Source organism: Canis lupus, chromosome 37, assembly GCF_048164855.1.
Source record: "Canis lupus baileyi chromosome 37, mCanLup2.hap1, whole genome shotgun sequence".
In the NCBI taxonomy this organism is placed as follows: Eukaryota; Metazoa; Chordata; class Mammalia; order Carnivora; family Canidae; genus Canis; species Canis lupus.
The window spans coordinates 10,142,657-10,169,062 of NC_132874.1; the positions used below are offsets into that span (position 1 = coordinate 10,142,657).

Below are 26,406 nucleotides of genomic sequence, written 5' to 3' on the forward strand. Positions count from 1 at the left end.
ATGCCTGTTGGCCATCTGTATTTCTTTGGAAAATGCTATTCAAGACCTCTGTCCATTTTTAAATTAGATTGTTTTTGTTTCTTTTTTATATTAGGTTGTATGAGTTCTTTATGTATTTTGGATATTAATCCCTGGTTCAATACATCATTTACGAATATCTCCAGTTCAGTAGGTGATTGTTCCTTTCACTATGTGAAACTTCTTAGTTTGATATAGTCCCACTTGTTTATTTTTGCTTTTGCTGTCCTTGCCTGAGGAGACAAATTCATAAGAATATTGCTACCACTGATGTCAAAGAGCTTACTGCCTATATTTTCTTTTAGGAGTTTTATGGTGTCAGGTCTTACATTTAGGTCTTTAATCCATTTTGACTTTATTTTTGTGTATAGTGTGAGAAAGTGCTATACTTTCATTCTTTTGCATGTAGCTGTCTAGTTTTCCCAGCACCATTTATTGAAGAGACATCTTTTCCCTATGGTATGTTCTTGTCTCCTTTGTCATAGACTAACTGACCCTGTAAGTGGAGATTCATTTCTGGGCTCCCTATTCTTTTCCATTGATCTATGTGTTTGTTTTTGTGTAGTACCATCCTGTTTTGATTATGACAGCTTTGTGGTGTAGTTTGAAATCTGGGGCTGTGATACTTCCATTTATGTTCCTTTTTCCCCATATTACTTTGGTAATTCAGGGTCTTTTGTGGTTCCATAGAAATTTTAGGATTATTTTTTCTAGTTCTGTGAAAAATGTCATTGGTATTCTGATGGAGATTGCACTGTAGATTGCTTGAGGTAGGATGGACATTTTAATATTAATTCTTCTAATCCATGAGGACAGTATAGCTTTCCATTTGTTTGTGTCATCTTCAATTACTTTCAGCAATGTCTGACAGTTTTAAGGGTACAGGTATTTTACATCCTTGGTTAAATTTATTCCTAAGTATTTATTCTTTTTTTTTTTTTTTTGGTGCAGTTGTAAATGGAATTATTTTCTTAATTTCTCTGTTACTTCATTATTAGTGTCTAGAAATGCAACAGATTTTACATTGATTTTGTGTCCTGCAACTTTACTGAATCATTTATTAGTTTTTAAAAAAGATTATGTTTATTTATTCATGAGAGACAGAGAGAGAGAGAGGCAGAGACACAGGCAGAGGGAGAAGCAGGCTCCCCATAGGGAGCCTAATGTGAGACTCATCCCAGGACTCCGGAATCATGACCTGAGCCAAAGGCAGGTGCTCAACCACTGAGCCACCCAGGTGCCCCTCATTTATCAGTTCTAATCGTTTCTTGGTGGAGTCTTTAGAGTCTTCTATATAGTAGTACATCATCTGCAAATAGTGACAGTTTTAGTTCTTCCTTTCCAATTTAGATGCCTTTTATTTCTTTTTCTTGTCAATTGCTATGGCTAGGATCTCCAAAACTATGTTGAATAAAAGTGACTACAGTGTGGGGGAGGTGACTGGTTTTTGTCATTCCATTTCATTAATGTGTTCTGATATCTGACAATTTTTCCAAAACTTTTACTGAAATGAGCACCTTAATCTTGTTTCTAACTTTTCTCTTTCTCATTCAAGGATTTTGTTTTTCCACTGAGAAAAAAAGCTTCAGATCAAATCAAGATCCTTATATCATTTACATTTAAAACAACAAATCCAATCATCATCAACATAATAGAATAAGACTTGTGAATATTTAAGTGAGGGTATATTTTCCATTTTAGAGTATGCCAGCTTCTCTTCTATTTGTCCTGGTACCCTGACTGCTAGGATTATATTGCTCAAAATTTCAAATTTTGGATGTTCCTTAGGGACGAATAGAAGATTTTCAATATTTACCCTCCTGGAGACCATTATGGCCTTATGAATGTAAAGTTCTAAGCTGCATGAATGTTCAACCATGTATCAAAATGTGTATTTTCAATGGTTCAGTAGGACTTTTGTCAGTCTCTAACGACCACATTTCCAAAAAGAAAATGAAATACAACTTTCCACAGCTTGGATATAAATAATTGCATTTCTCCTGGACACAATAATACAGAGGTATTGTCCTCATCTATGACAAGCCTTGAGAGGTGACTGAATTATAGTTGCTGTGGAACAGTAATTTAGGATTATCTGACTTCTGTAGTTAAAACTGCTAGTTCAGAGTGGCATTGGCAATATTTTTGTAGTTTTACCAAGATGAATACTATCATTAGCATTTTTTACTTTCCCTAGAAAGAATATTTAGCCGGTGCTAGTGGAGTAATTTTCTGGTGGTCCGATTAGCAAAATGGCCAATTTCATTCATTAGAGTCCTTCTCCCAAACAGCTTTTCACTTGATAAGAGGGGCAGAGGTTGGAGCAGAGAATAGCTTAAAACCTAGACACCTAGTTCAATGCTCCCTTTCATTTTGCTTATGTAATCTTTCTAAGAATTCAGGAAGATTTCTTCTTCCAGTTCCCTGGAACTCTGGACATAATTAGCAGTCTGTAAATTACATTCATGTTTAACCTCATGAGCCCATGTTTCAAAGGATTTTCAATCCACACTTGAGATATTCGGACCCACAGGAAAGTTCTGTGAGTCCCCTCAACCAGACAGCATCCTATTTAGGAGCAATTTTACTAAACCTGCTGAGTTCTGATAACTTGAAAGGGAGAATTTGGCTCACTCAGGCAATTCAACATTGTGAAAGAAAAAGCCAAACGTAGGGATTTTCAGTAACAACAAATAATTGAGGGTTTTTGCTGAGTTTGTCCATCACATGTGTGCAGGGCTCAGAGAGCCTCAGTGACCTTTGTGGGTGTGTATGTGCATCTATCTGCCTGTGAGCACGTGTGTGCAGAGAGGAAAGGGAGACTTTGGTATGAGTCAGGGCTATGCATTTTATTTAAACTCGATCAGTTATCACTTAGGTCACTGGGATTCTTGGATAGATGGAATGGTGAACCACCTTGTTTTGTGCTCCTAGGGGACAAAGTAAGAAAATGAATTTTGGTAATTAGTTTAAAACAAACCTTGAGACTGGCAGACACTAGCCAAATACGACTTATTTCCAACTAATCCCTTTGGGAGAGAGCTGGCTCCCTAGGGAAGCCCAAGTGATCTCTAAATACTCATCTAATCTTTGCATTGTTTCATTGGGAATGCCACAGTCTACAAAATACCATGTAGATGAAAAATGACAGGTACAACTCGGGGAATGGTGTAGGAGAGACATGGGAGGAGATGAGAAAGTATCCAGCCAGGGTACCTGTGATGAAGGGATTTCCAGATCTGAAACAGCATCAACCTTCTTCTTCAGACCTAGGCACTGAAGGGAAGGGGATCCACCTTATCTAAGGTCAAGGAAATGGGCATCTGCTCTTTGGGTGCAATATGTGGGCTTTGGAAAGGTCATGGTCAATGCCATTCCCACAATCCTCCCTAACTAATCTGCCCAATGCCCTATGTTTTACAACTAGAGATACTGTATTTCTAGATTTTATTCTTCAGGGGCCCCTTATTAGGGGCCTGTAACCCTAAAAGAGAAGTTCCTTGAGTTTCAGCCTATGAAGCAGTAAAGAGGAGCTGAGAGATAAAAGCAAAATAAGAAAATGGACTGATGAAAAGAGGTATAGGATAAAGAAGACAAATTTTACCACTTCACAATTTGCTTAAAACAAACGGAAGAGGGGATCCCTGGATGACTCAGCAGTTTGGTGCCTGCCTTCGGCCCAGGGCGTGGTCCTGGAGTCTCGGGATCAAGTCTTACATCGGGCTCCCTGCATGGAGCCTGCTTCTCTCTCTCTGCCTATGTCTCTGCCTGTCTCTCTGTGTGTGTGTGTGTCTCGTGAATAAATAAATAAAATATTTGAAAAAAAAGATGCCTAATTTTGTAAAAACGAATGTTAGCATCAATTCTATAAAGTCAGATTATGATAGGCATCTGGATTGACATATTAGGAACCATAAAGAAGGCTTACATCAGTACTTCCCAACCTTAAGTGTCCATTATAGTCACCTAAATGGTTTGTTAAAACAGATTGTTGAGCCCTATCCTCCTAAGTTTCAGATTCAGTAGGTTTGGGTGAGCCTGAGAATTTGCATTTGTAACAAACTCTCTAACAAATGCTGCTTGCTATAATTGCCTATTAATTCTAAGAGGATTTTTTTGGTTGATTCTTTTGGATTTTCTATATAGATGATGAGTATGTCACCTGCAATAAAAGACAATTTTATGTCTTCCTTCCCACTTTGTATTCCTTTTATTTCCTTTTCTTGCCTAACTGTATTTCACAGACTTACAGTTTGAGGTCGAAAGGAGTGTGGGCAGGGGACATCCTTGCCTTGTACGTGATCTTGGTAGGAAAGCTTTGCGTTTCTTCACCATTTTGAATGATGTAGGAGGGGTGCCTGGGTGGCTCAGTTGAGCATCTGCCTTTGGCTCAGAGCAGGATCCCAGAATCCTGGGAACAAGTCTTGCATCAGGCTCACCACAGGGAGTCTGCTTCTCCCTCTGCTTGTGTCTCTGCTTCTCTTTCTGTGTGTCTCATGAATAAATAAATAAAATATTTTTAAAAAATGATGTAGGATTCTTGTAGATAGTCTTTGTCAAGTTGAGAGTTCCCCTCTATTTCTAGTTTATCAAGAGTTTTTATTACAAACAGGTGTTGGATTTTGTCAAAAGTTTTTTCTGCATCTTTGATATGACCATATCATGTTTCTTTTTTAGTCTGCAGTGGGATAGATTCTATTAATTGATTTTGAAAAATATTTATTTTAGAGAAAGAGTGTGTCATGCACATGTGCAAAGGGAGAGAATCTTCAAGCAGGCTCCCCACTGAGTGGGGCGCTGGACTCGGGGCTCAATCTCATGACCCATGAGATCACCACCTGAGCTGGAACCAAGAGTTGGATGCTTAACTGACTGAGCTACCCAGGTACCCCATATTAATTGATTTTTGAATCCTGAACCAGCCTTGCATACCTGGGAAAAAACCCACCTAACCATGGAGTATGATTCTTTCTATACTTTTTTGGATTTAATTTGTTAATATACTTTTTAGAATTTCTGTATTTATGTTCATGAGGGATATTGGTCTGTAGTTTTCCTATAATATCTTTATCTTATTTTGGTATTAGGGTAGTTCTAGCTTCATAGAATGATATAGGAAGTATTCTCTCTGCTTCAATCTTTTGAGAGAGATTGTAGAAAATTGGCATAATTTCTTCCTTACATGTTTGGTAGAATTCACCAGTGAACCCACTGGGTTCTATTTTTAAAAGGTTATTCATTAATAATTGAATTTCTTTAACAGATATAGGCCTATTCAAATTATCTGTTTCTTCTTATGTGAGTTTTGGCAGATGTAATGGATGGGTCTTTCAAGGAACTGGTCCATTTCATCTAGGTTATCAAATTTGTTGGCATGGAATTGTTCGTAGTATTTCTTTATTATCTTTTTAGTTTCCGTGGGATCTGTAGTAATAGTCCCGCTTTCATTTCTGACATTAGCAATGTGTGTCCCCTCTCCTCCCTCCCTTGTTAGCCTGGCTAGAGGCATATCAATTTTATTGATCATTTAAAAAAAAAAAAAAACCAACCCTAGTTTTTGGTTTTGTTGATTTTCCCTATTGACTTCCTGTTTTTAATTGCATCAATTTTTCATTCTAATCCTTACTATTTCTTCTCTTCTTTGTTTAGTTTTGTAAGGTGGAAACATATTATTGACTTCAGATCTTTCTTCTCCAATATATCCATTCAATACTATAAATTTCCCTCAAAGCACTGCTTTCATTGTGTTCCCCAAATTTTGATCTTATGTTTTCATTTACATTTAGTTCAAAATATTTTTAATTGATGTATAATCAACATATAACATGATATTAATTTCACCACAATAAATTTGGTTAACATCCAAGTTGAAAATAATTTTTAACATCTGACTCATGTCATTTAGAAGCATGTTGTTTAATTTCCACATATGGAAGATTTTTCCAGTTATCTTTCTGTCATTAATTTCTAGTTTAATTTTACTGTTGTCTAAGAGCAGAGACACTGTATGAATTCTATCTTTTATGTTTGGTGAGGTGTGTTTTATGTTTCAAAATGTGATTATCTTGGTGAATGTTACAGGCAAGCTTGAGAAAAATGTGTACTCTGCTGTTGTTGGATAGTTTATAGATGTCTATTATATACAGTTGATTGATGGAGTTGTTGAGTTCAACTAATCCTTACTGATTTTCTGCCTGCTAGATCTGTCCATTTCTGAGGGAGAAGTGTTGAAGTCTCCAACTGTGATATTGGGTTAACATTCCCATGGAGTGTGGATGTGCAGTTTTATTAGTTTGATGCTCTGTTGTTCAGTGTGTACTGTTATGCACTGTTGAGAATTTTTACGTCTTTGTGGATAATTGACCCTTTTATTATTATGCAATGCTTTTATTTATCCCTTGGTAACTTTTCTTACATGGAAGTCTTCTCTGTCTGAAATTAATACAGATACTCTTGCTATCTTATGATTAGTGTAAGCATGGTATATTTTCTACATACATTTATTTTTAACCTATATGTGTCTTTATACCTAAAATGGCTTTCTTGTAGACAACATGTAGTTGGGTTGTGTTTTTTGATCCACTCTGACAATCTTTTAATTGTTGCATTTAGACCATTGACATTCAGATTATTGCTATAGTTGGATCAATATCCACCATATTCATTGCTATTTTCCATGTGTTGCCCTTGTTATTTGTTCCTATTTTTGTCTTCTACTCTTTTTCTGCCTTTTGTGGTTTTAATTGAGCATTTTAGATGATTACACTTTCTCTCCTTTCTTAGCATATCAGTTATACTTTTTTTTCCCCCTTTTTAAGTGGTTGCCCAAGAGTTTGCAATATACATTTACAACTAATCCAGGTCCACTTTCAAATAACATTATACCACTTCACGGGAGCATAACTACCTTAAAATGACAAAATAATCTTAATCTCTTCATCTTGTCCTGAGAATCACTGCTGTCATTCAGTGATACTTCACACACACACACACACACACACACACACACACATATACATATGCATATATATGACATATACATAAGCATACATAATTCAATACACTATCTCTATTATTTTGAACAAATTGTTATCTGTTAGATCAAGAATATGAAAAATAGGGGATGCTTGGGTGGCTCAGTGGTTGGAAGCCTGCCTTCAGCTCAGGTCGGGATCTCAGGATCCGGGATCAAGTCCCGCATCAGGCTCCCTGCAAGGAGCCTGCTTCTCCCTTCATCTGTCTCTGCTCCTCTCTCTCAGTTTGTGTCTCTCATGAGTAAAAAAATAAATCTTAAAAAAAAAAAGAATATGAAAAATAAAAGTTTTTATTTTACAACTCCATTTATTCATTGTTTAATGTTCTTTATATAGATATAAGCTTCTGAGCTAATTATATTATATTCCTTTTTTCTAAAGAACTTGTTTTAACATTTCCTGCAAGGCAAGCCTATTGGCAACAAGGTCCCTCAATTTTTGTCTGAGAAAGTACTTCACTTTTGAAGGATAATTTTTCAGGATACAAAATTCAAGGATGGTAGATTTTTTTCTCTTAATGCTTTTTCTTTTTTAAAAGATTTTATTTATTTATTCATTAGAGACAGAGAGAAAGAGAGATAGAGAGATAGAGAGAGAGAGAGGCAGAGACACAGAGGGAGAAGTAGACTCCACACAGAGAGCCTGATGTAGGACTTGATGCCGGGACTCCAGGATCACGCCCTGGGCCAAAGGCAGGCGTTCAACCACTAAGCCACCCAGGCATCCCTGTCTTAACACTTTAAATATTTCCCTCTTCCCACTTTAAATTTTCCCCACTCTCTTCTTGCTTGCATGATTTCTGAGTAGAGGTCAGATGTATCTCTTATCTCTGTTCCTCTATAGAAAATGTGTTTTCTTCTGGCTTCTTAACAGGATTATTTCATTATTTTTGATTTTCTATAATTTGAGAATGATACACTGGGGTGTGAGTTTTTTGGTATTTATCCTACATGGTATTCCTTAAGCTTCCTGGATCTGTGGTTTGGTTTCTGATATTAATTTGGGGAAATTCTCAGTTATCATTGTTTCAAATACTTCTATTACTTTCTCTTTAGTCTCCTTCTGATATTCCCATTACACATATGTTACACATTTTATAGTTGTCCCACAGTCCTTGGATATTCTATTCTGTTTTGCTTGGTCTTTGTTCTCTTTGTTTTTTGAAGATTCCTCAATGGTGTGCAGTATACTAATAAGGCCATCAAAGTCATTCTTTGCTTCTGTTACAGTGTTTTTTTTTTTAATCTTTAGAATTCTTGTTGGTTCCTTCTTAGAATTTATGTCTCTCTGTTTATTGTCCATATGGTTTTGCATACTATTTTTTCCATTACTGCCCTTCACAAGTTAATCATAGTTATTTTAAATTTCTAATTTGGTAATTCTAACATCACTACTATGGTTTGGTTCCAACGCTTGCTTTGTCTCTTCAAATTCTGTTTTTGCCTCTTGGTGCCGCTTGTAATTTTTTAAAAAGATTTTATTTATTTACATTTTTTTCTTTCAGATGGAGTTGGTGTAGGGTATTCTTGGTCATCAAAATACTCATAGTCTGGGGATTTTGACATGGTAAATACTCATGGTGTGTAAAAAAAAAACATGATACATAACTGTACGATCTTACATTAAAATGCTTACTTGCATAGATACACACACAGGATCTAGAAGTCAAACTGTACACTGCTTGTGATTATGGATGACTTTGTTCTTTGCTTCTTGTGTTTTTCAGTTTCCTTTTATGCACATGTTAACTTTTAAAAAATAAATTTTTAAAAAACCTAAAAAAAAGATTTTATTTATTTATTCATGAGAGACACAAAGAGAGAGGCAGAGACATAGGCAGAGGGAGAAGCCGGTTCCTCGAGTCCAATGTAGGACTCGATCCCAGGACTCAGGATCATGCCCTGAGCCAAAAGCAGATTTTCAACCACTGAGCCACCCAGGTGTCCTGCCTTGTAATTTTTTGATAGCCAAATATAATGTACTCAGTGAAAGAAACTGCTGTAAATAGGACTTTAGTAATGTACTGAGGAGGCAAGACAAGGAAGTGTACTTTAATCCTACAATTAAGTCTCTGTCTTTTAGTAAGCCTGTGCCTCTGGACTGTGAACTTCACAAGTGTCTATTTTTCCTTCCTCAGATGTGACAAGGTGGCTCTGGTGAGCTGGACTTGGGTATTTGTCTTCCCCGTGTGGAAGACTAGAGCGAGCTGGAGTTAAGGATTCTTCTTTCCTCGGTCATTAGGGCTCTGATAATATCCTACCAGGTTATGCTTTGGTTACCTAGTTTCCACTGAGGACAGGCCTTGTTAAGAACAGAGTGCTCTGGCTAATTTCAAAGTGCTTACTCTCCCTCTCCCCTTGCCAGAAGTCTGAGGGGCCTTCTTTTCCATATTTACTGTGGGAACCTGGTTGAACTGCTATAGGTGTATCTCCCAATGTTGTGGGCAACCCCAACAACTGGTCGTCCTGGAGTTCTTAACTCTTAGAGTTGTCTGAATTGAGCTTGCAACAATCCATTGATTGCAATTCAGGTTATTTTCCTACCCAAGCACTGGTTCCCATGACAGTTTCACTCCTTAGTCTTTGCTCCAATAAGCTGGAACTCTGCGTATCACCTGTTTTTCTGATCTTGGGGACAGCAGTCTGCCCTGTGTCCTCCCTTCTCTTATAAATCCAAAAAGAGCTGCTGGTCTTTTAATATTTTCAGCTTTTTTACTTGTTGTTAGGATGGTGGAGTGACTTCTAAGCTCCTTACACATGGAACCAGAAACTAGAAGTCCTTCTTCCACTTTTTTTTTAAGCAAGAAAAAAATGTATTCTGTTTAAATTTTCAAACCTCTTTGAACTTCCATCCCATCTTCATCTTCTTGGTGACAGAGCATTTCCTCATCACCTGCTTTTTGAAATATTTACATGGGACTGTGGATAAGGTGTGTGTGGGAGTTATGAACAAAGAGGTATTACAAACACCTACATGGGAAGGGTTTGGGGACAGTTACCTGGTGGGAAGTGAGGTAGAACAATGATGATGGAGGTCACAAAGATATTACGATAAAAATTCTATTTTTACTTGGATTGTTTCTGTGTGTTAAAACACCAGTTTTCTAAAGATGATTTATCCTCATTATATGAAATTTTATTCTTTATGCTTATTATTGTTATTTTTATCATATTTACCTTGGGGTGCTTGGAGGTGCTTATGGAGATTATTGAGACAGGGGACTAAAGCAACACTCAAACCACTCCTTTGTGTTGTCACAACCAAGAATAAAACATATAAGGATGGGATGTTTCTTTACTATGACTTCTTTAATTACCATGGACCTTTGGCTATTCTGCATGATAAGCTTGGGGAACAGCCTTGTCTCTTCCCAATGTGCTATTAGGAAAAGGCATCAAGCAAGCCAGTTACCATTAATAAGGAAACATGTACATCCATGTATGTTAAACCCTGTTCTGAGAGCAAATATGTTTGGCCAGTAATGTAGTCTAAAGCTAAAAGTAAAGAATTGAGAAATTAGATCGACTATTTGTTGTTGAACTTCAAATTGCCACAGTGACACAGGATAAGGGCCAACCTTTGCTTGGACTATGATTGGCCCCAACATTTCAGTCAACATGCTAATGTCTCACTAGGACTACCTGTGCCATGTCAGTGCGTGACATGTGACATTTGTCCCTATACATATGACTGGCACAGATTACAGTGTTGATTCTAACTTACCAAGGAGAAAACAGGACTTTGAACAAAGTCTTTATGAAATAAATGTGCCATGATACTGATGGCAGTTATCTTTGAGTAGTGGATTTATGAATGGTTTTTGTTCTCTTCTTCATATATTTGTTATCAAATTTTTCTTCATCAAACATTAAAATTTTATTATCAGGAAAAATATGCAGAAGATATAACTGAGTAAAACAGAAATTTATTATTGAATTTCACAACCAAAATGTATTTTCTGAGTACCTAGGAGGTACCTGGCTGCTATCAAGTTTAAATCAGGGAAACAGGTCATGAATGCAGAGAATAGTTAATGAATGAGAGTGGTGTTAAGGTGCTCATTGTACAGAACAGACAACAAACATCCCCATAGTTGAAAGAAATGAATTGTTGATATCACCACCTCATGACTCAAAAAAGGTAAGCTTGACAACATTTGGTTAGCTTGACAAAACACAAGAAGCTTTTTCATTAAAAAGGAATGTATTCCTTTTTGAAGCAATGATTGCCTTTTCTCTAGAACCCAAGGAGCACCCTGCTTCAAACCCACTCCTCTAGCTGTCATTCCCCTTAACGTGGCTCTCTGGTCCTTCCAGACAACAGAGTTCCATAACACCGACGACTCAGCCACAGCCGCCTTTTTCAAGTGTCCAGTGGGCACGTAATAAAATGGAGTCTAAATTTACAGCCTGACTAGGGGAAGGAAGCAGTAATGTCACACTCCACTTACTTAAAAATATGTTGGCAATGCTCCGTTAAGTCATAAAGACAAGTTAATTTAAAGACTGGCCTGCTCACATACCAAACAAGTTCAGTCAATTTCAGACTCTGCCTTTGTCAAAGTATATATCAAAAGGGCAATAATTTTATATTAGATAATTATTATAAATGAGTATTTTTTCTGCCCTTATAGTTGACTAATTTTTTTCCCCCAATAATTCCACTTTCATTGGCAGAGAAAGGAGGCATGCTTATTGAATAGAGCTAAATAGTTCTGCAGTCTGGAAAGCAAAGATGAGTACGTAGATTAAGAATGTCAATGTTAGACTACCAAGCACAGTTTATAAAAAAAGTAATCATTCAGGTACTGATAATAAAAGAGGTTTATTCTTCATTAATAGGATTGTTGTCTTGGCAACTTCCAACTCACAGAAGTATTTACATCAACCACTGTGTACAGTTCTGATGCTAGGGAACAGCTCCAACGTGTCCCTTCTTCATCCATGCCCAAAATCGTTTATTATATGGCTCAGCTGCATTAGTGGTCTCAGTTAAAAATGACTCAACACTCAACCAACCCCATCCAGTCCCAAAGAGAGAATTTAAATAAATTCCTTGGCACGTCAAATAAATAAAAGAACTGATAGGTGGAATTCTTTTGCTAAAAAGATTATTTATATGGGGAAGAGTTGCTTTGTTTTTATCTCTCTGCATATCCAGCAGAGGGCAAAGCATTTTTCAAAAGAACCAATATCATGAATATTAACGTGCATTAAAATCACGCATTCTTGACCTAAAATTCTTATTTTCCGAGTTTGTAATTATCACCAAATTGCTTAAAGCACTTTAAGACACTGTGAGTGTGGGGATCCCTGGGTGGCTCAGAGGTTTAGTGCCTGCCTTCGGCCCAGGGCATGATCCTGGAGTCCCGGGATCGAGTCCCATGTCAGGCTCCCTGCATGGAGCCTGCTTCTCCCTCTGCCTGTATGTCTGCCTCTCTCTCTCTCTCTCTCTCTCATGAATAAATAAAATCTTTTAAAAATTAAAAAAAAAAAGACACTGTGAGTGTATGAATCAGTACTATGTCAGGGCTGGGGTTGGTGAAGGCAGGGTGGGAGGAACAGGAAGCATTAGGTAGGGCTTGCCATTGACCTAGCACTTCCAATTGTGGGAACTTTTTTTCAGAAAATAATTGTACAATAATAAAATGATGTTTGTACAAGGATATCCACTAAAAATTTTGTTTCTAATAGGGGAAAGGTTGAAAAAAAGTTAAATGTTACTACTTCTTTAAATGATTATAAATGACACCAGATGTCTGACCTTGCAGGGACAGGATCAGGGTGACACTGGCAAGGGGTGCAAGCATGCTCCCTCTCTGGGTCACACCTGAGGGCCTGACCTGTGTCACCTTAATCCAGGCCCTGCTTCTTGTATGTACACTATTTCACCTAGATACAATCTTGATTGCTTAAATCAATTATAGTGTAGCCATACAATGAAATACTACACAGTCCTTAAAAATAATAACGCAGACCTGAACTTACTGACATCGAAAGAGGTTCAGAACATGTGGTCTAAATTAAGCAGTTTACAAAAATAGAATGTGCAGAAGACTTTGCAAAATCTCTGATATAAAAACAATCATGGTAGTTAAAAAAAAAAACAAAACTCTTCTAAATAATCCACTGTTGCAGTTTATATTAAAAAAAAAGGCCAAAGATTCGAAAGGAAAACATTGAGTATTTCTCAAGGCCTGGGAACAGGGGGAAAAAGAAAACACCATTGTATGTTTAAATCAATTTGCTTTTCTGACAGGTACGAATATTGTTCCAAGTTTACATTCTGCACAAAACCTTCTGAATTAACTTGATTTTCAAATCCAATCATTGTGTAGCTAAAAAATACTTGGCAATTGGCCCTTCTCAAAACTTTATAAATTGTTTTTCTAACACTTAAGGAATCTAATGCATTTTATCAACTTGTTTAAGCCAAATCTTTTGTCTTGGTAAGCAAGACATGAGCAAGACTGCCTCATGGTTAATGAACCTTGGGTCTATACAAGTAAAGGACACTTGGTTGCTTTAAGATTACTCCAAAAAATTAGAGACAACAAGGTTCTCCTTATTCTAGAATGTACTGTGACACTAAGCATTGTCCTCTCACTTGTGTTATGTAAGCCAGGTTATTTAACTTCGATGCATGCATATATGCTTTGTGTCTCCAAGTTGGTGATATGCTCTTGAAGACGAGGCCAGTGGGCACCTACATAAAAGGGTCTTATTACAACAGAAGCTCAGTAATTACTGCTTAATAATGAATGACTTAAATTATTGGAAAGTGAGGTGGTGTAGTGTAGAGATGGTGAACTTTAGGCCTTCAGTTAGGGCTGAGAGAGAATCCAACGCTATCCTTTACTAAATGCATGGCCATAAGCAATTTACCCAATTTTTCTGAGGTTGGCTTCTTTAACTCAAATGTTGTCCATCTTAGAGGGTTCTCCTAATGTTTGTCAGGAGCTGTGAAAAGTGCCTCACACATAGCAGGTTCTCAACAAATGCTAGTTCTCTTTTCCCTTCTTTACAATTGCCTCTCTTGCTAATATGGAAAGTGAAAATTAGGCAGGGAAATAAGATTGATTTCTAGGAACTACAAAATTTAGCGAAGAACCAGGTTTTGTTCATTCATCAACTATATCTAGCCAACATGAGTCCATCTAAACTGAGCTCTCACTATGAACACTCAACCTATGAAAGGTCTTTGATTCACACCTGTTCCTCAACTCCTCTCAGACTCCCAGGGACCCTGGTTCCTTATCACAAAGGGTGCCCTGCAGCCAGGCCTGTTTTTTCTATAGGTGGCGCCACCTGGTGCCTGCATTTTCTCTTCATTTCTCTTTTGCTGCTTAGGGAACTCCCTTTCAAGGCAAAACCTTGATTCCAAGACTTTTTCTTCTACTGTCAAATATTCCTTTTCCCCTCTTTTGATGAGAACAGTAACACATACATGACATAAGAAGTTCAAAAGACATGAATGTTTACGAAGTAAAAGTTTTCAGTAAGTTCACATCCCCCACCTTCAATGACCATTGTCAGCAATTCAATGAATATCCTTTCAGACTTTATTTTTAATAAGGCAAATCTTTCTTTCTTTCAGATTTTATTTATTCATTTGTGTGTGTGTGTGAGAGAGAGAGAGAGAGATAGAGGCAGAGACATAGGCAGAGGGAGAAGCAAGCTCCCCGCAAGGAGCCAGATGCGGGACTCAATCCCAGTACCCCGGGATCACTGCGGGAGCCAAAGGCAGATGCTCAACCGCAGAGCCACTGAGGCGTCCCAAGGCAAATCTTTCTTAAGTGCATATGCCACCTCTTTACTCTCCCCTCAATTTCTGCTCAGTTATCCTCAGAAAAATTCTTTTCCTTCCTTTGGAATTACTACCTATTTTGCACTTAATGTTACCATTTTCCCGCTTCATTTAACTAAAAGCACAGTGGAAGAATTTTTTTCTAGCATTTTTGCATTACATAAGTATCACTCAAAAAACATTTGGTTAAAGGTTTTCCTTTTTAATTTCTGTCACAGACTTGATACTTCTGTAAAATAAATAAAAGAGAAAAATGAAATGAAAAAAACAGACATACAAAGTACAAGTCCTAGTTTTTTTAAATTACCAGATTTAACAGACTTAGAATTACTCTGTGGGATTGCTAGCAAAGTTTTCAAATCTTGCTCACTATTTCTGCCCTTTCTCATGGCAGACTGTTAGCAAAGAGATTGTAGACCTCAGTGGTCTTTCTACAACACATGGAATAATGCTCTTTCATGTCTTTGAGCAGGAACTGAACTTCCTTTGCTTACATTAGGTCTATGAGCAAATCTCTTCCAAGTTCCTAAGAACTAAGAACTAACTTACAAGTAACCTTTGGGGTAAGAGTCCCTGCTTCAAAATTTGGGATGATCAATATTTTGGTATATTGAGACAATCTATTCAATTTTTTACTTTTCATCTAGATGTTTAAAATTATAAAAATACAGCTAAAGACTCTTGGAACCCGGGAGAATTGATTATTGGAAATACACTATGAAGTCCATACACAAACTGAATGTCCCAACTGGCTCCTTCAAACTCCAAAGTTATTTCTCACCTGATTGCTACCATTTTGAATGTTAATGATCAAAGAGGAAAGTAGCATGACAAAACCCAATCCAAATAGAGAAAACACGGATGATGCCTGGGTGGCTCAGTGGTTGAGCGCCTGCCTTTGGCTCAGGTCATGATCCCAGGATCCAGGATCGAGTCCCACATCTGGCTCCCTGCATGGAGCCTGCTTTTCCCTCTGCCTGTATCTTTGCCAATCTCTCTCTGTGTCTCTCATGAATAAATAAATAAGATATTTTATAAAAAAAAATAGAGAAAACAAACACAATTCTATTTCTTTTTAAAATCTGGGTTTCAGTTTAAAATACTGATAGTAAAGTTCGCAAAAATATCTTATCTCAGATAGAGCTTGTGGAATTCCTATTGGCAGTGACTACGAGTCACCATATTGATGGATTTTCCTGTCCTTATAAATTCTTATTTAGACCTTACATCTGTCAAAATAAAGATACAAAATAACAAGTGATGGAGGATATGGAGAAAAAGAACCTTTGTGTACTGCTGGTAGGAATATAAATTGGTGCAGCCACTCTGGAAAAGAATATGGAAGTTCCTCAAAAATTAAAAATAGGGTTGCTGGGGGTAGCTCAGTGGTTGACCATCTGTCTTACTCTCAGTGTGTGATCCCAGAGTCTTGGTATCAAGTCCAGCATCAGGTTCCCTGCAGGGAGCCTGCTTCTCCCTCTGCCTATGTTTCTGCCTCTGTGTGTGTGTGTCTCTCAGGAATAAATAAAATTAAAAAAAATTAAAAATAGACATACTATATGATCCAACAATTCTGCCACTGAGTATTTACCCAAAGGAAAAAAAAAACCACTAATTCAAAAAGATATATGCACCCCTGTTTATTGCAGCATTTGCAATAAATAGCCAAGATACAGAAGCAACCTGTGTTCATCCGTAGAAAGGATAAAGAAGGTACACACGCAGAGGAATATTATATAGCCATAAAAAAGGATGAGATCTTGCCTTTGGTGACACGGATGGACCTAGAAGATATTATGTCAAGTGAAATAAGTCAGACTGAGAAAGATGAATATTGTATGAGTTCACTCACCTGTGGAACCTCAAAGCAAAACAAATGAATAAACAAACAAACAAAAAATGCAAAGGGGACCTATAAATACAGAGGACAAACTGATGGTTGCCAGAAGGGAGGACAGTGAAAGGATGGGTGCAGAAGAGAGAGAGACAGAGGCTTCCAGTTATGGAATGAAAAAGTCACAGGAATAAAAAGCACAGCATAGGGAACACAGTCGTTGACATTATAATGTATCAGGACAGACAGGAGCTACACCTGTAGTGAGCATAGCATAACGAATAGAGACGCTGAATCACTATGCTGTACACCTGAAACTAACGTAATGTTGTGTGTCAACTATACTCAATAAATTTGAAAAGAATCTCATTTAGCTTCTTTTTTTAACAAAATATTTTATTTATTTATTTATTTATTTATTTATTTATTTATTTATTTATTTATTGAGAGAGATAGCATGGGATAATGGGGTGTTCAGAGGAAGAAGGAGACTACTCGCCGAACAGGGGGCCCAACACGGGGCTTGATCCTGAGTCCAGGATCATGACCTGAGCAGAAAGCGGATACCCAACAGACTGAGCCACCCATTTAGCTTTTCTGAATGAGAATGAAAGGAATGAGGGAGGTACTAGATAAATTGTCAGGTCTATGAGAAATTCAAGATGTGAGCATGTGTGTGTGAGATAAACAAAAATTGACAGTCTATGTTTCTCCATATTTCACTTGCTAATTCATGACTTTAAACTTGGCCTTGATATTTTTTTAACTGTTAGTTCAGGATATTGTTTGATCTCAACTTTCAGCCATGGTATGTTCATTCATCCATTGGTTCAATAATTCATTAATGATTTGATTTATTCACTCAGGCATTCATTTTCATTCATTCATTTAGCAAGTATTGATTAGCCACTCACTCTGGGCACAGTGCTGGATACTGATAGGGTCAGAGGAAAGCAATATACTTCTAGAACTTTATAATAAACTCCAGTACCAACAGGTGAGGCCCCAACTATCAGTAAACCATACTTCCTTTTCTGAATATTAATCAGTTTTAACAAAATTGACTAATTGAAAGTCAAATATCAATGTTCCAAGTGTCTTAGGAAAGTATTTTCCCTGGAGGGCCTGGCTGGCTCAGTCAGTGGAACATGTGACTCTTGATCTCAGGGTTGTGAGTTTGAGCCCCACATTGGGTATAGAGATTACTTAAAAATGAAATCTTTAAAAAAAAGAAAAAGGGGATGCCTGGGTCATCACGCCCACATCAGGGATCCCACAGGGAGCCTGCTTCTCCCCCTGCCTATGTCTCTGCCTCTCTCTCTCTGCGTCTCTCATGAATAAATAAAATCTTAAGAAAAAAAGAAAAAAAAGAGTATTTTCTGAAAGGGAAAGGATTTCTATTGCAAACACATCTGAGTGATAAGTGATTATTTTTTTGAAGAATAATGGAAATATTGTATTAGTTTCAGGTGTACCACATAGTGATTTGATATCTATATACATTATGAAATGGTCACAGCAATAAATTAGTTACTATCTATCACTTTATAGAATTATGGCAATGTTACTGACTGTATGCCCTATGTTGTATATTACAATCACATGTCTTATTTATTTTCTTTTTTTAAAATTATTTATTTATTTATGATAGTCACAGAGAGAGAGAGAGAAAGGCAGAGACATAGGCAGAGGGAGAAGAAGGCTCCATGCACCGGGAGCCCGATGTGGGACTCGATCCCGGGTCTCCAGGATCGCGCCCTGGGCCAAAGGCAGGCGCCAAACTGCTGCGCCACCCAGGGATCCCTCTTATTTATTTTCTAACTGGAAGCTCTTACCTTTTAATCCCCTTCACCCATTTTGCCCATCCCCCCATGTGCCTCTCCTCTAGCAGCCACCAGTTTGTTGTCTGCATTTATGAGTTTGTTTCTTTTCTGTTTGGTTCCTTCATATGGGAAGATTTTATTCTTTTTTTTATGGCTGAGTGTGTGTGTGTGCGTCTATATATATGCACATATATATATATATATATATAATGTTATTATGCATGTTCTTTAATGAACAATAAATTATTACTTCATTGAGTACCCTGTTTCATTTTTTTTCTTTTAAAGATTTTATTTATTTATTCATGAGAGGCACAGAGAGAGAGAGAGAGAGAGAGGCAGAGACACAGGCAGAGGGAGAAGCAGGCTCCATGCAGGGAGCCTGACATGGGACTTGATCCCGGGACTCCAGGCTCATGCCCTGAGCCAAAGGCAGATGCTTAACTGCTGAGCCACCCAGGGATCCCCGAGTACTCTTTTCTTTTACGCCACTAAAACATCTTACATTTGATATATTAAGAAGAGTTGGCTTGTAATGTGTTATAAAATGTATAAACTCTCATATTTTGAAACTCACATTGGTAAACCACAACCTAAATACTAAATATACTAATAAATATATGAAATAAATAATCTAAATACTATTACTAAAAAGGAGAAAGCCTATTTTGTACTTGCCTTCCACATGCCAACAAATCTGCAAACGTATTTCCTACAGTCTGAGGGGGGTCTTGGACCTGACATCCAATATATTTGCCTGGGACTGTTTTTTCTTGTATGTAGCTGATCCAGCGTGATGAGGAACTCCTAGGCACAGAGTGGATATGCACATGTGTGTATGTGTGCGTGCGTGTGTCTTGTGGGGACAGGTGCATGGAGAGAAATAACAAGATAATCTAAATGCAATCAGGTCATTACTTTTAGACAAAGTATTAATTTTCAGATGCTGAAGCAGCCTCTGGGCAGACAATTAAGTTATCCTGAAGTCTAGAGAGAAAACAAACAAATGTTTCCCATATTGGCGTAGTTTTAGGAAGAAGGAAGGATGGGAGGGAAGAGAAAGCTGAGGACAAGACATGTATTTTGTAGCACGAGGGAGCCTGATTAAATTTCAACAGAAGCGAGGGTACTGCCAAGGACAAAAACGGCTGAGAGAAGTTGCTGGTTGCCCTCGGGAACTCCTGACGTGGCCTGAGCTGCAGATTCTTGCTGTGCTGCTACACAGAGCAGTGCCACTGGTGTGAGACTCAATAATCTTTGTTCCCAGGTGTAGGCCAAGAGGTGCCAGCTGGTGGGGGACATGGCTGCCCCCAGCCACAGCAGGCCTGGGCATGCTCAGAATGCATCCTTGCTCATGGTGCTGTTCACACTAGTGACCCCAGAACAGAAAGGGATAAGGGGTTGGGGGAATTGGGGAGGGGCACCTGGGTGGCTCAGTGGTTGAGCATCTGCCTCGGGCTCAGGGCGTGATCCCAGGATCGAGTTGCACATGGGGCTCCCTGCAGGGAGCCTGCTTCTCCCTCGGCCTGTGTCTCTGCCTCTCTCTTTGTGTGTCTCTCATGAATAAACAACAAATCTTAAAAAAAAAAAAAAAAGCGGTCACAGGGATGTCCCACTAGGGCTAGCGGCCTAACAGGAATGGGCTGTGTGTCAGAGCATGTGCTGGCTCACAAAATATGTGTCCAATGCTGAGAATAAAAATTCTTCACGTTCTTGGGAAGAAACGATGACAGAGACTGGTGATTTATCTGTGACCTTCCAGTGAGCGAGGCCAGGCACAGTGAGCGAGGACCAGGAACCAGGCTGAGACCAGGCTGGTGAGATGGGACAGAAGCCGAGACCCTCCAAGGACACGGGGCATCTGTCCTGGAGGCCACCATCCTCCCTGTCGCCTCACTCAGTGCTGCTCTGAGGAGACACCTAGAGCACATGAGCGGTGGTGATGTGCTTCCCTCTCCTCAGCCCTCATCTGAGCCAGCTGTCCTCCTGACCTTTTCCCTCACTTGGAAATCGGGTAGGGGACACGGGAGCCACTGAGGTGTACAGAGCGGGGGAGGGATCCTCACTAAGGATCCAGCTCCCCAGAAGGGTGATGGGGACACAGCTGCCCAGAGAGTCAAAGGGAGGCGTCTCCCCAGCCAAACGATCACAACTGGAGAGACCAGACTCCTTGCTCTGCACCAAGTCATGGTTCGTGATTCGACCTATCACTGATGTCACCTAACCTCTCGTCTGTGTGTGTCTGTGGGGGGGGGGGGGATGTATATTAGAAGGGGTGATTTTAAGGTATCTCCTTCTCTAATAATTCTGACTGCCTATGATAGTCAGAAAGAAAAGTCCCAGCTCAAAGTCTGTATGAAATCCAGGGGCAGAATTCTTTCTACGAGTCATTTTTTGGGTCTCTGCCATTTGGAGAATGTGAAAGGCATACAGATCCTTTGGGCTTGAAACTGCCAAAGTACTCTATGTCTAGTTACAGTAAAAATAAATGTATCAAATAAAGCAATTATCAGTAAACTAAAAGTTAATGGGAGAAACAACTTGGCTGAAGGTGAGCTGGAGAATGAGAGAGATCTGTGTTGAATGGGCTGTTTGTTGAGTCAACCCCCAACCTGTGCTTCTGATGATTTTTTGTTTGTTTGCTTTTTTGGTGAGGGCAGGAGGGTTCTTATATAAACCCGGGTTATAAAGCATCTAAGATGCAATTTTTTTTTTTTTTTTGAGTAGTCTCTATACCCAGCACGGAGCCCAATGCGAGTCTTGAACTCAGACCCTCAGATCAAGACCTGAGCTGAAGTCAAAACACAAATTGTTTAATCAATTAAGTCAACTAGGTAACCCAAAATGGCCACTTTAAAAAAAGATCTTATTTATTTGAGAGAGAGCACAAACAGGGGAAGGGGCAGAGGGAGAGGGGAGAAGCTGACTCCTCACTCAGGAGGGAGCCTGATGCAGGGCTCGATCCCAGGCCCCAGGATCATGACCTGACCTAAACGCAGGTGCTTAACTGACTGAGCCACCCAGGTGCCTCTAAAATGTTCACTTTTAAAATGAGTACAAATTACGCAAAAATGTTTTCTAAAACCGAAGGAAGATCAGGATACAATTAGTAAAATAAATATGTACACATTTTGTGTTATTTATTCCAGAGATAGAATTAATTATTACAGAGAAAAAAAGATTCATAGAAAGGAATAAGTGAGAACCCATGAGAGCAAGAAGGATAGACTCACAGAGGCCTCAAGGTCTCTCTAAATGAAGGAGTCTGGCTGTCTTCTCTATCATACTAAAGCAAGATGGTATTTTATCTTTAGTGTCCTATGCATTGTTTTTCTGACATGTGTCCTTCTGCTTGTTTTGGATGTTGAGATGATTGAAGTACTTTGCCTGGCATGGCTCAAGATGCGTTTATCATGGGGACGATGCCCCATGGCAAGCTCTGTTTGGAAACCGAATAGCCCCTCCCTCAGGCTTTAAAGCTAACGCGACAGGTGATCATTCCAACTGGCAGGGAGAAAGGAAGGGGCCTAGGAGGGAGGTCATCCAGCCTCATTACTGAGTAGGGTAAGAGCCTAGCTCAAGGTTATGCTATAAAAGGTTGAGCCAGCTCTAAGATCCAAATACAAACTGCTAGTCCTAGTCAGCCACTCTGAACTCGTTACTCAGCCAGCATGGCATAAAATGAACAAAAAACATTTTGGAGATGATTTAAATAAATGACCCAAGACTAGAAACATCTAGAGTAGTGACTGTGACCCACGAGTGTAGCTATCATAATTGCCTAAAAATGTTCATCCTTCGTGAAGGCAGGGAAGTCAAGGTCCTAACACTGCAGTGTGAGTTAATCATGCTATGCTTAAGTGTGTTACACTTCTTAATTGAATTTTATTGCCTTTTTGTTCAAATTATGGTTCTCTCATTTTTATGAAACGATGAATAAAAGAGTGTTTCTTTCTTATCCATTTTAATCAAGGACAGAAAATAAATGTTCCAGACTTCTAGAGACATTTTTAAAATGTAAATTCCATAAGTCTCCAAAAAGGGTTTGCATTAAGAGGCACTATAGGATTTGTGGCTGTTTCGTGATTGTCAAATCATTTAAAACTAGCCTGAGGTTGGTTCCATAGACCATGAATAACAACAGGACAGCTTTGTAAGAAACAATCACATTAGTCCAGTTAAGGATAAATGATGTCTGACCAAGGGCTCAGTATTACGTACATCCAGCTTCTGAGGACCCTTGCCTTTGACATTCAGGACTACATTTAATCTAAACCTCTATTATAAAATTATGCACTGTCGATTCTTTTTAAAAGGGGATGCAAGCTGCATCACTGTTCCTGGGTTGAAGAGTAGTTTCAATAAGCCCTTTGGTTTATGTTGCATCCAAGAAGGCTTTACAAGATCTAATCTCTTCTAAACCTGTTATGCTCTTTGGTTCAGCAGAGCTTCCTAATTGTAGCTATTAGTTCTCCTTTTTTGTGGTCTGTTCTGTCAATAGACTATTGAGTGATCAGTAAATTAAGCCCAGCCAGCAGCCAACACATCGAAGCAGACGTTAAATCATTGCTTGGCTAACCTTATTCATTAGTAGTATCTGTGAAATAGCTTTTAAACACAGGGCTAGGATTTAACATGATGCACATTTGTGTCATTCTCAAATTTCCATACTGTACAATCAGGTATGTGAGGGTTTTTTTTTTTTTTTTTTTCCAGGCAACAGGTGTGTTCTTGGAACAAAGTTCAACCCCCACTTCTGGCTTATGTGAGAGGCAGCAGCTGCAAGCTTAATGTCAATGACACATGGTTCTATAAGAGAGAAAAAAATAAACCACTTGCAAGTCATGGGCAGATGGACAATAGCTGCCCTGTACTCCCTTTGTGGTATAGAATCAGAGTCTAAACTTTTGGATGACAAATTTTTCTTTCTCTTCTCTTCTCTTCTCTTCTCTTCTCTTCTCTTCTCTTCTCTTCTCTTCTCTTCTCTTCTCCTCCTCTACTTCTTCTTCTTCTCCTCCTCCTCTCTTTCCTTCTTTTTCTTCTTATCTTCGTTCTTTCATTTTTAAAAACTTACTAGTGAAAACCATAAATTTCTTTAAGCATTATGCATCCATTATGAGAAAAGTCCTTCAACTGAGTCATACTGTTTTCAGGCTGATGAGTGGAGAGAAGAAAAAACTTGATATAAATGAAGCTACACTTTATAACTCACTTTGTTCTGAAAAGAATTGAAAAGAACTGTTTACTATGGAATCTGAAGAGACTTACTTAGTATGCAAACTCTACCTGTTTTTTTAATGCAAAATTAAATATATCTATTTATAGGCCTCCTGATTCTCTAGTAAAATGCTTCTATACATAGTTTCGTGAGCTATTACTGATGAGAGTTATAATGTACTTTGTACCTTGGAAGCACCAAGTCAATATTAATTAATAGTAACAATAATGAGGGGCCATGCGTGGTGCATTTGGTTAAGTGGCTGACTCTTGATTTTGGCTCAGGTTATGATCTCAGGGTCATGAGATAGAGCCCTACATCGGGCTCCATGCTCAGTGCAGAGCCTGTTTGGGATTCTCCATCACTCTCTGTCCCTCCTGCTCCTGCTCTCTTTCTCTCTCTCTCTCAAATAAACTAATTAATTAAAATCTTACACAGATAGTAACAATAATGATCCAATACTTATTATTATAGTACTCAAGACAGTAAATGTTTGTCAATCACTCAAGAATCTCTCTTAGTGTTTTGGCAGTAATAATCCATTTTATGTGTTAGTGTTCAGGTACCATCATGCCTCAGAACAGAAGAAGCTCAGCCACTATCTTAATGTGTACAAGGTTTCTTGTGAACAAACTCATGAAAGCTCAAGAGCAGGCCAGAGTAATTATTGAGATCCATGACACATTTGAAGTGAACGTGTCTTATTACACAGACTTTTCTAGAACTTGTGTATATCAGAGCTTCCCTTCTTTTGCCAATGGGCATTTCAATAGGAATATTTAATAAAAATGGAGGTCATGAGGAGAACCTTTGTTTTTGTTAGATGTGGTGAACAAATGCATTGCAAATGTGATGGATGAGCACTATTAATTACACTCCTGGAAACTCTGCTATAACCTGAGTCACCAAATCACCTGGAAGACTGCTGTTGGGTATTGCATGAAATGTCTAATTGGGGGACAAGTAGAGAGAGTCCCTTTTTATGTTGCTTTTTTTTCCTTTTACCGCAAACCACAGCTTTATTCAAGAATCAGGTTTTCTGTGAATCTACACTGAAAATGGTTGTGCCATTGCTGAGAAATCCATAAGCAGATGGATTTGGAATTTAATCCTCTGTGAAAAACAAAGGCAAATAAAAAATAAGAACCTGATGATAAATTTCTTTTAGGTTTTAATTGGTTTTGTTATTGCATTGGATTTTCACTAAATGTATACAAATAATGACTACTCTCAAAGATGATGCTAAACATTTGCAAATGTATTAAAAATGTCTAATACTGGGAGGCTGGCCTAGTTATCATTAAAGGTCTTTACTAGTCCAAAGATTATCAGATTCTTGGCTTTGCTTTTCCTCAGGCTGCACTTTTTCATTGTGGTAAAACACACATAACACAATTTAACATCGTAACCATTTTTAAATGCATAGCTCAGTAGCATTAAGTATATTCACATTATTGTGCAACAGATCTCAAGAACCTTTTCTGGAGTTTAGTTTCCGTTGCAAAACTAAAACTCTATACCCATTAAACAAGTTCACATCCCTCCTTCCCTCCAACTCTGAGGAGCCACCATTCTATTTTCTGCACCTATGAGTTTGACTACTCCAGATACCTCATATAAATGAGATCATAGATACCTCTACGTAAGTGGAATCATATGGTATTTGTCCTTTGGTGACTGGCCTATTTCACTCAGCAAAATATCCTCAGGGGATACTGACATGGTAGCATGGATCAGGACTTCCTTCCTTTTTAAGGGTGAATAATATTCCCTTGTACATATACATCTCATTGTTTTCACTCATTCATCTAGTCAACACATTTGCTGCTACCTCTTGGCTATTGTGAATAATACTGCTGTAAACATGGGTGTACAAATACTTCTTCAAGATCCTGCTTTCAATTCTTTGGGTATATGCTCAGAAGTGGGATTGCTGGAATTCCATACTAGCTGCACCATTTTATATTCCCACCAGAATGCACAAGGGTGCCAATCTCCCCATATCATCACCCACCCTTGTCATTTTGGGTTTTTTAGTAGTAGTCATGTCCACGGAGAATAAGAGGGGAGAGTACTCACGTGAGTCTCCACATCGCCAGCAAGGATCCTACTCTTCTTTAAAAACTCTGCCACCATGCTGTTCATCAGCTTATCAAAGGCTTCCACGGAGGGTGCCACACCTTTGGAAGAAGCACAGTTTGTCAGTGTCCTGGAGTTTAATGAAAAGCTGGTATTTCTTTGCCATAGGAACTATGGAAGCTTAATATCATTCACGCTGTTCTCATTCTTTTTACCAGGGCATTCATTCACTCAGACAGTATTTATGAAACACTTCTCAAAGGCTCAAGAAAACGATGCTTTGCTATTTTTCATCGGAGTAAGCACTTTCACCTACATATTAATTTACTTCTCCCCCAAACTCATGAGGTACGTAGCATCAGTTTTACTGATGAAGAAATAGAGATGCAGAGCACATGACTTGACCAAAGCCATAGGTCAAATAAGAGGCAGATTTAAGAACTGACAAGCCTTACTGATCCAAAGCTGGTGTACTTTCTACTACACTGACCTGCCCAGGTGCTATACAACCTTGTAAACAGTTACTAAGATTACCTAGGACAATTAAAAGGCAATAATAAACTCTGGGCAAGTAGGAAAAGAACACAGGTGCCA

The 26,406-nt window shown here is 38.5% G+C and overlaps 1 protein-coding gene across 1 annotated transcript in view; it reads right to left on the reverse strand.

Annotated features, from left to right (window-relative positions):
- Window positions 1-26,406, reverse strand: part of CAP2 (cyclase associated actin cytoskeleton regulatory protein 2) — a 137,582-nt gene that overhangs the window by 83,031 nt on the left and 28,145 nt on the right. The window contains exon 3 of the mRNA XM_072813960.1: window positions 25,813-25,913. Coding sequence (XP_072670061.1) covers window positions 25,813-25,913 — 101 coding nt within the window. The remainder of the gene's footprint in view (window positions 1-25,812; window positions 25,914-26,406) is intronic.